This window comes from Myotis brandtii, unplaced genomic scaffold, assembly GCF_000412655.1.
Source record: "Myotis brandtii unplaced genomic scaffold, ASM41265v1 scaffold876, whole genome shotgun sequence".
Classification (NCBI taxonomy): Eukaryota; Metazoa; Chordata; class Mammalia; order Chiroptera; family Vespertilionidae; genus Myotis; species Myotis brandtii.
Window position 1 is genome coordinate 1,505,136 of NW_005371579.1, and position 10,315 is coordinate 1,515,450.

Below are 10,315 nucleotides of genomic sequence, written 5' to 3' on the forward strand. Positions count from 1 at the left end.
TCGCATTAAGTGCTATTGGAAGGCACAGCACACACGCGGGCGAGGTTCTTCCTTGACGATGGAGGTTGTAAATCCATATTTGAAATAGTCCTGAGAGCCTGAATTCTTTGGCCAGCTTCTTGTAAGATCTAATTAGGTGGGCATTTCTGGACTTGGTGAAGGAGCAAGGAAGAGCTCATGGGAGCAGAGCTAGCTCAGCTATTTGCTCGCTCGTTACGTGAGCTGGTCTCACTGGTATTCACAAGCTGTCATTGCTTCGTAGGATGCCTTTTTTGTAAATGTAAACTTGCATTTGGACGAAAGTAGACTAACAGAAAAGTTGTAAAAGTGATATTGAGAGTCCCGTGTCCCCCTCATCCAATTTTAGTTTCCCCTAATGTTAACATCACATGTACCAACGCTGAACACGTACTAACAAACCAAGCAAAATAGAAACAGACTCATAGACACAGAGAACAGACTGACAGCTATCCGAGGGGAGGGGGGTGGGGGGCTTGGTGAAAAAGGTGAAGGGATTGACCACAAACTGCAAGGCTGCTGCTGCTACGTCCCCTTTCCCAATGAGGGATGGTCTCCGTAATTTAGGCAACTTCATGCAGGCCACCCAGCTGGTCAGAGCTGGGCCTGGTGCGAAGGCCTATCTGCCCGTCCCTCTCTACCACGCATCGTGATCCTGAAGATGACAAGGAAACGGACTTGTGAGACGTGTCCTTCTCTTGAAATACTAAACGAGGAGAGAACAGTGGGAGCTGAAATTCCTTCAGAGAAAAGGAACGCTGTCTGGCCCTGAGACAAAGAGAAGGGGATCTGTTTCTCCTCCCTGCAGCCCCCATCGCAGGGCTGTGATAACTGATTTGCTGTAGACAGGCAGGATGTGAGGGTTATTGAGAAAGGCATCAGCGTGATTTTCACTCTTGAACCAAAGGGCAGCTATAGAATACTAAGGACCTGCCGGGCACGGTGGCACGTGGGATGAATAGTAAGCCGTGCTCCCTGCCCGCCCAGAGGCTCACGTTCCAGTGACACCAGGTGCGAGCCTGTAAATAAATCATTACAACAGCGTGCAACAAGCTCTCTAATAAGGTTAAATGCAAGTGTCCGGGGCACTGAGGAAGGACCCAGCAGCTGCCTTGGAATGCTGACAGTGAGAATCTGATGACCTGATTTGTAGAGGCTGAAAAAGAAATAGAGGGTTTGCCTTTCTTAGTCTAGAACTCTGGAGAAGGCAGCTGTAGACATTGGTTAGTAAACAGCAATCTGTTGACCTCTCTCCCTTGTAGTCACATGGTGGCTGCCATGATTCCAGCCATCACATCTCTGTTTACCACAGAAAGGTGAATGGGGTGGGAGGAGGATGGCACCTTATTCATTATTAAGAAATCCAATATATGAGTCTCCATGTATCTTTTTGGGCAGTCTTAGGTCATCACATTGCCACCACTAGCTGCAAGGGAGTCTGGGAAATCAGCGAGTAGGATCATCATCATTAGCTTAGATCATAAATGGATCATGAGCCATTCCCGGGGTTGGGGTCATTGCAACTACCAACGAAATTAATGTTCTATTGGAAATGAAGGATGGGTTGGAAAGAGAGAGAGATACCAGCAGGCAACCTTTGGCCTCTTGTGGTCCTGGAAACAAGAAGTGCGTTTGAGCTCAGCTGTGAAGGGCGAGCAGGCATTCAGGTGGTAGAGAAGAAATAAAGATATTCTAAGAGGGAGGACATGTGCAGAGGCACTGAGTCATGAAAGACAGGTTCCGGAAACACCAGGAAGTTTGTTAGCCTGGAGGTAGAGTTGGAATCATAGGTGGGAGCCCGTTCACGACAATGTAAACTTCCTGTCTAAGGAGAATAGATGTTCTTCTGTGGGTCCTAGAAAGTCCATGGGGTCTTGAGACAGAGACCCATCCTCCAGACACTCTGTAGCTCAGTAATTGTTCTTACTCACCTGGCATTTGCACACAGACTCTAGGTTCTAAGTACTGTAGAAGCTTACGTTTGGGCTGAACTCTTCCCATAGCCTGTCCTTGTACCTCGGTCTTGTTTCTATCTTTGAATTCTTTTTCTTGAGCCTTTGATGGGTGATAGAATCTCTCGTTTCTCCTTTAATCTTGTGGACTTCCGCTGTCTTCCCAAGTGATGTTTAAGTTTCCTGGACGGTAATCAATTTCCAACCATTTCTCCGGCTCACTGCAGGTGGACTCCGAGTCCACACATGCACTCAGCCGTCACCAATAGTCCAGATCCAACTACGTCACAGCTGTGGGGCCCCTAGTGCCGGGCAGCGTCTGTAGCCCACCTGGCATGCAACCTGGGTGGCTCCCTCTCTGCTTCCTGCCGAGCTGGGGGTTCAGCCTGTGTTACCTGCAGCCTCAGTGTCCCAGGGATGCCTGGGCTCCCTAAGTTGGGCAGGGAAAAGTGGGTTTTACTTCCGATCCCGTAATCTTCTGTACATCTTAGGTTCCTTTATATAAACAGAGCCTCTCAATGGTTGCAGACATGGGAGAAACAAGAGGACTAGACTCCTAAATTCTATCTCCTGGGGTTCAAATGCTGGCGATCCCACCTTCCAGCTGTGCGATTGGGGAACATTTGCTAAACTTGCTTCCCCTGTAAGATGGCGTAAGGAGCATACATACCACTTAGTGGTTCTCAACCTTCCTAATGCCTCAACCCTTTAATACAGTTCCTCATGTTGTGGTGACCCAACCATAAAATTATTTTCGTTGCTACTTCATCACTGTAATTTTGCTACTGTTATGAATCGTAATGTAAATATCTGATATGCAGGATGTATTTTCAGGGGTTGCGACCCACAAGTTGAGAACCGCTGAGAGTGTTGAATAAAGAACCAGTGAGCTATGACAAGTGTTCAGAGCCCTGCTCGGCACATAGCAAGCTATATATATATATATATATATATTAGCTGCTAATAGTAATGATTATTATTACTGTGCGGATGGGCCTCAGCCAGGGGAATAAGTTATGATAGGTTTTCATCACCACCCGTTTTGGAGACTCACTTGTCTTTGCCAGCTCCTTGCAAAAATCTATTTTGGGCACATTCTCCCGTGTCATTCCATCTCACGTGTGAAAGCTTGTCAGTAAAGGTCACCTGCCACCAGCTCACTGCCCCCAGGTCAGCAGTGATGGGTGACTCTGTCCCTCCAGGGGCCAGGAAATGATATTTCTCAGTAGTCAGACCAGCGCTGATCTAAATCATCAGCAGTGGTGATTCTGAGTCGGACTTCCAGAGGCAGGCCTGCGGCTTCGTGGAAGGAGCCATGGCCTGGGAGACGGACGCTGGGCCCGGCTGCTCCCCCTGCTGTGTGACCTTAGGCAAGTCACTGTCCCCCTCTGGGCCGTGGCTTCTTCATGCTTGAATTGGCCCAGCCCAGAAACAGTCGGGAACAGCCTCTCTCTGACATCTCTTTAAAAGCACGTGTCATACTTGTAGTTTCACATGGACAGTTACTTCATGATCTCCGTGTTCGTCTCTGCGTTCATAGCCCCTGTCAGTGTGTGGCACAGAGTCCGTGCTCATTTTAATATTTGTTGAATGAATGAATGATGTGGTACAAAGAGAAAGATTTTGGAGCAAGACCTGATTTTGTTTTAGAATTGGCTACTTACACCCGGCCGGCATGGCTCAGTGATTGAGTCTCATGTCAACGTATGAACCAGAAGGTCACGGTTGGATTCCCGGTCAGGTCATGATTCCCAGGTTTCGGGCTCGATTCCCAGTGTGGGGCGTGCAGGAGGAATCAGTGATTCTCTCTCATCATTGATGTTTCTATCTCTCTCTCCCTCTTCCTTCCTCTCTGAAATCAATAAAAATATATTTTAAAACAAAAGAATTGGCTACTTACTACCTGAGTGACCCTGTGTTAGTCTGAGCTTCAGGATTATCATCTGTAAAAGGGATAATAATAGAAACAGCCTTACCGCATTGTTTGAGGATTGAATGTGAAACCATATGTACACACACACACACACACACACACACACACACACACACCACCAAGGAGAACCCTGGCCCACCATCTAGCATATAATGGGTATGGGATAAACAATAGCTGTTATTTGCTTCTCTAGACTAGCACAGGGGGATGGAGTATTCTGTGTTCTGATGATTGAAAACTAGTTGAAAAGGCAAATCTGAATATGCAGCCATAGACTCTGAGTGGGCTCACTGATCCCAGAGCCCCTAGGTTGCAAATAGTTCCACAAAACCCCCTTGGCCTGCCAACGACCCCACCACCTTCTCGCCCCCCTTCCTTTAACCTTCACTGCTTTTTCTGTATATTTGCCTGTAGGCGATACCCAAACCCAGCTCCCTGGGCAGAACAGAACGAGGGGTGATGGGGTGAGGGATGGCCTGATGTGGGTGGGGAGACGGGGAGGCGGGCGTCCCCGTCCTAGCTCCGACCTGGTCCATGTGACCGTGGGCAACCCGTCTCTCTAAGCCTCACTCTTCTCATCTGGGAAGTGCTCAGCCCATTGACATGGGACTCGATGGTGGTTAGGAACCTGGGTCTCAGGTTTAGCTCAGGCTTCCTGTCTCAGCTCTGCAACTCACCAGAGGGGAGAGGCGGGCCAGTCAAGTACCATTTCCAAAAAAACCGACAGTGGGATTCGAGTGGGCTTATTTGGAGGGATGAATGACACAGGCTCCTCAGTGTGCCTCGCAGACTTGTGCACAGTAAGTTAAGACTGTTGACCGGTGGGCCAGCCCTTATTCTCACTTAGTGTCCATTTCTCCCTATTGATGCAGCCCACATCTCCTGAGCTGGACGGGCATCCGTCAGCCGCCCTGCTGGCTCAGCACTTGGCGAGCACAGACTCTTGCACAGCAAAGACGTGATCCCATTGGGTGTGAGGGACATGGCTCGCGTGCAATTATTTTCATGCCTGGCCAGACCCTCCTAGTGTCTGGTGGGTGTGTTCTTAGAGGAGCATGCCCTCTCTCCTCTCGACCCTTCAAAAGGCACAGGAAGGAAACCTCGATTTCATGCTCATCCTTCCCAGCCAGTGGCCTCTTCCAGGGAGGCCTGCTGGCCCTCCCTGCTCTCTCCTGCGGGCTACGTGCCGCTTCCTTCCTTACTTACTACTGCAGCCACTTCACGCTGGAAAGGGAGGGGGGAGTACAGATAGCACAGGCTGCTGGCCCCGTCTTGGAGGGGAGAAGAGAGCCTACGCTTATGGGGCCACCGTGGCACGCAGGCGCAGTGCTGGGCCACGCTCTTAAGTACTTTGTGAAGTCAGGAAGGCTGATCCCCACGTGGCACATGGGGAAACGGGGTCCCAAGAAATGAAACCAGTTGCCCCAGGACACACACAGCTGCGAGCCTAGCTGGGATTCGGACCTGGGAAGGCTGATCTCCACATGGCACATGGGGAAACTGGGGTCCCAAGAAATGAAACCAGTTGCCCCAAGACACACACAGCTGCGAGCCTAGCTGGGATTCGGACCTGGGCTGCTCTGACGTCCCTGCTTCTTGTTCTGCTGTTGCACCGTTGCTGGGGACAGGCGGGCAGGGGTGTGGTTTGGGTACTGTTATGCACTGTCTCATGAGAGAGAGACCTGGGCTTGCACCCCAGTATTTATCTGGCCAGTGTCAAGGGCTGCCGCTGCTGTGCATCCATGGGAACCCGAGAGAGGCAGAGTGAGATGGGCCTCAGACCTCTCTTTCGCTTTTTGCTCTGCTGTTGCACCGTTGCTGGGGACAGGTGGGCAGGGGTGTGGTTTGGGTGCTGTTATTCACTGTCCTATGAGAGAGAGACCTGGGCTTGCACCCAGTATTTATCCGGCCAGCGTCAAGGGCTGCCGCTGCTGTGCATCCATGGGAACCTGAGAGAGGCAGAGTGAGATGGGCCTCAGACCTCTCTTTAGGCGGCAGCCCCGGGCCCTGCTGCAGGCGACTGTGGCTGTAGTGGGAGCTCTGGAGGCCCAGTGCCTGTCCTCAGGGTCACCGCCGTGGGAGGAGAGAGCGAGGACATGGGGTCATAGAGAGGGAAAGGTGGGGGTTATTTTAGTTCCTCTGTAATGTGACAAAGTGTGCGGTTTTCTAGCCTGTTCTTTGTGGCATAGAGGAAAGAACACGGGCTCTATAGTCAGACTTATTCAAACTGATATTAGAATTCCAGCTCCGGCACGTACCGGCTGGGTGGTCCCGGCCAAGTAACTTCTCCACAGTTTATTCTTTAAAATTGCATTCCTGTTCTGGTCATCACAAAGATTTTAAAAAGACAAAGAGTGTAAAACCGATGGTGAGGTGTTCTGCCCTAGACACGCTCCCCAGCAGAGGGGTGAGCAGTGCCTCTCCAAGTGCCACCCCTCCTCCCAGGCCCTGTCTCCCCAGGAAACTGCCACTCGTCCTTCAGGCCCCAGCCCCGGCACCTCCCTCTGTGATGCTGCTCTGAGCAGAATACAGCTGCACTTCCCCCTGACCCTCCCTCCATGATTACAGCCTGTTACCTTCTGGGGACCCATCCCCGCAGCCGACCTTGAGCGAGCTGCGGGTGGCACTGCCAACAAGGGCCTCTGCTCATCTCCCAACCCGGCCGGTCCACTGTGGGCACTTCACCGTCAGATCCAGCATTTCCTGGGCTCTCGCCTGTGCCAGGCACCACTTACTTCATTTACATAGCAGTGATTTTCCCAGCAAATCAGCTGGAGGCAGAAACCACACCAATTATTTCAATAGGGAATTGGATCTTTAAAAATGATAACTAGATACAGAGTGTTCTCTTAGTAACTAAAAAAGCAAAAATAGGGTGTTGCAGGGAACAGTTACCACCCGCAGGAGGAACAGAGGTGGCAATTATTGGAATATTGTCACCTGGGGCTGGACCCCAGCCCTGGGGTGGAGTCAGCAGCCAACGCCAGAGGCAGCGACAGGGCGGAGACGGGAGGAGGGGGCGGCTGGTTCTGAGTGTTGGAAAAACTGCAAACGTGGATTTCGCTGCTGCGGAAGGAAGGAAGCGCCGCTGCTGCTGTGAAGAAAGGGGGTGGCGTGTCGCTCACAGGAACAGGGAGCCCCAGGAAGGAGCGAGTTCTTCCTTCTCCTCCTGACTCGGTCTCCCTCCCTTGGCCCCCCTCTGTTGGCACCACCTAATAGCAGCTGGCAAAGCAGTGACAGGGTTTGCAGGGTCCCAGCTTCGTCATCCCAAAGCAGGTTGGGGCCGAGAGGTGAAATCGTATGCACTGGCACACGCAGGAGCTGTTGCTGTTTCCATTTCACAGGTGGGGAAACTGAGGCACAGAGAGATGAAGTAACTTGTCCAAGATTAAATGAGTCCCTAGAGCAGAGCCAGGATTTGAACCCAGCAATCTGGCCTCAACCATTCTACCATAAACATTGAATGAATGAGTGAGTGGATGGATGAATGAATGAGTGGATGGATGAGTGAATGAGTGGATGGATGAATGAATGAGTGAATGGATGAGTGAATGAGTGGCTGAATGAATGAATAAATGAATGGGCAAGCCCAGAAATAATGCGTCCCCAGTGCCCCGCGGCGGCTCCTGCAAGCGCGAGGTCCGCCCGGCCTGATTGCCTCCTCGTGCCCTGCCAGGTCATCCACTGGAACTCCCCCAAGAAGCTCCGGGTGAAGAACAAGCACGTGGAGTTCTTCCGCAACCTCTACCTGACCTTCCTGGAGTACGACGGCAACCTCCTGAGGCGGGAGCTGTTCGGCTGCCCCAGCGAAGCCGATGTCAACAGTGAGAACGTAAGTGGCTCCGGGATGGGCGGCGTGGGGCGGCTTCTCCGCTGGTCTGTGAGGACCTCCGGCGTGCCAGGCTGTGCGCCAGGCTCAGGGCACGCCCGAGATGAACGTGACGCCATCGCTGCCTTGGGGGTCCCCCGTCTGGTGGGGGCGACGGGCAGGCAGGCAGGCAGATCACTTCCATGCTCATTGCCATGGATGCAGAGGGGGTTCGCTTGGCCCAGACTAGGCACAGTCAGAAGGGAGCTTCCACGCAGAGGAGCGGCAACCTCCTGAGGCGGGAGCTGTTCGGCTGCCCCAGCGAAGCCGATGTCAACAGTGAGAACGTAAGTGGCTCCGGGATGGGCGGCGTGGGGCGGCTTCTCCGCTGGTCTGTGAGGACCTCCGGCGTGCCAGGCTCAAGGGCACGCCCGAGATGAACGAGACACCATCGCTACCTTGGGGGTCCCCCGTGTGGTGGGGGCGACGGGCAAGCAGGCAGATCACTTCCATGCTCATTACCATGGATGCAGAGGGGGTTCGCTTGGCCCAAACTAGGCACAGTCAGAAGGGAGCTTCCACGCAGAGGAGTGAGGATGGGCTAAGACACTGTGGAAACAGTAGACCAGCGGTTCTCAACCTGTGGGTCGCGACCCCTTTGGCGGTCGAACGACCCTTTCACAGGGGTCGCCTAAGACCATCCTGTATATCAGATATTTACATTACGATTCATAACAGTAGCAACATTACAGTTATGAAGTAGCAGCAACAAAAATTTTATGGTTGGAACTGTATTTAAAGGGCCAAAAGGGTGAGAACCACTGCAGTAGACAGAGACTCTCTCCACAGCCAGGAGTCAGTGTGTGGCACCAGAGATCTTCACCAGTCACTGGCTCCTTTAGGGGTTAGCATGGGTGAAGGAAGTGTTAGGTAGGTGGTCACAGGCATAGCTAACATCTAATTTTCTTATTTCTTCATCGTTTATAATTATTTTCATATTCTGTCTCATATGGTGCTCATAGACACACCTTTTCCCCTTCCCCCCAGTTAGAGCTGAAGAAATTTAGGCACAGAGAGGTTAAGCAGGTTGTTCATGGTCACACAGCAAGCAAGGAGCAAAAGTGGGACTGATTGGAAGTTCTGAGGAGCAGGATGTGGGGAAGCAGCTCCTGTAGAGGAAAAGCAGAGAACGTAGGGCCAGGCTGACCTGGTTTGGGCCTTTTTTTTTTAATTGTTTAAAGTATTACATATGTCTCCTTTTTCCCCGACTGACACCCCCCCCCCCACCCCCCCCCCCCCCCAAAAAACCCACCGCCCCAGTGTCTGTGTCCATTGGTTATGCTAATGTGCATGCGTACAAGTCCTTTGGTTGATCTCGCCCCTGTTGGCAGCGCCTAACAGAGCAGCTGGGAAAGCAGTGACAGGGTTTGTAGAGTCCCTGCTTCGGCATCCCCCCAACCCCCGCCCTCCTCTGCCTTCTCTCTGAGGTTGGATGGTCTGGTCTGTTCAGTGTTACCTTGTCTCTGGATCTATTTTTGTTCAATCAGTTTATGTTGATCATATATCCCACCTATAAGTGAGATCACGTGATATTTATCTTTCTCTGATTGGCTCAAAGCAGTGACAGAGTTTGTAGAGTCCCTGCTTCAGCATCCCCCCCACCGGTCTATTCAGTGTTACCTTGTCTCTGGATCTATTTTCGTTCAATCAGTTTATGTTGGTAATTATATCCCACCTATGAGTGAGATCACGTGATATTTATCTTTCTCTGATTGGCTTATTTCACTTAGCATAATGCTCTGTAGTTCCATCCATGCTGTTGCAAATGATAAAAGTTCCTTCTTTTTTATAGCAGTGTAGTATTCCATTGTGTAGATGTACTACAGTTTTTTAATCCACTCATATGCTAATGGGCACTTAGGCTGTTTCCAAATCTTAGCTGTTGTAAATTGTGCTGCTATGAACATAGGGATGCATATATCCTTTCTGATTGGTGTTTCTGGTTTCTTGGGATATATTCCTAGAAGTGGGATTACTGGGTCAAATGGGAGTTCCATTTTTAACTTTTTGAGGAAACTCCATTCTGTTTTCCAAAGTGGCTGCACCAGTCTGCATTCCCACCAGCAGTGCATGAGGGTTCCTTTTTCTCCGCATCCTCGCCAGCACTTGTCATTTGTTGATTTGTTGATGATAGCCATTCTAACAGATGTGAGATGGCACCTCATTGTTGTTTTGATTTGCATCTCTTGGACGATTAGTGACTTTGAGCATATTTTCATATGTCGCTCGGCTTTCTGTATGTCCTCTTTCGAAAAGTGTCTATTTAGGTCCTTTGCCCATTTTTTTTTATTGGATTGTTTATCTTCTTTTTGTTAAGTTGTATGAGTTCCCTGTAAATGTTGGAGATTAAACCCTTATCTAAGATAGCATTGGCAAATATGCAGTGGTTTTCTTGTTGTTTTGTTGATGGTTTCTTTTGCTGTGCAGAAGCTTTTTATTTTGATGTAGTCCCATTTGATTATTTTTTCCTTAGTTTCCATTGCCCTAGGAGCTGTATCGGTAAAGATATTGCTACGACATATGTCTGATATTTTGCTGCCTATG

General features: G+C 50.6%; 1 protein-coding gene across 1 annotated transcript in view; it reads left to right on the forward strand.

Annotated features, from left to right (window-relative positions):
* LARGE (like-glycosyltransferase) overlaps positions 1-10,315 on the forward strand; it is a 457,548-nt gene that overhangs the window by 413,059 nt on the left and 34,174 nt on the right. The window contains exon 9 of the mRNA XM_014532296.1: positions 7,580-7,735. Coding sequence (XP_014387782.1) covers positions 7,580-7,735 — 156 coding nt within the window. The remainder of the gene's footprint in view (positions 1-7,579; positions 7,736-10,315) is intronic.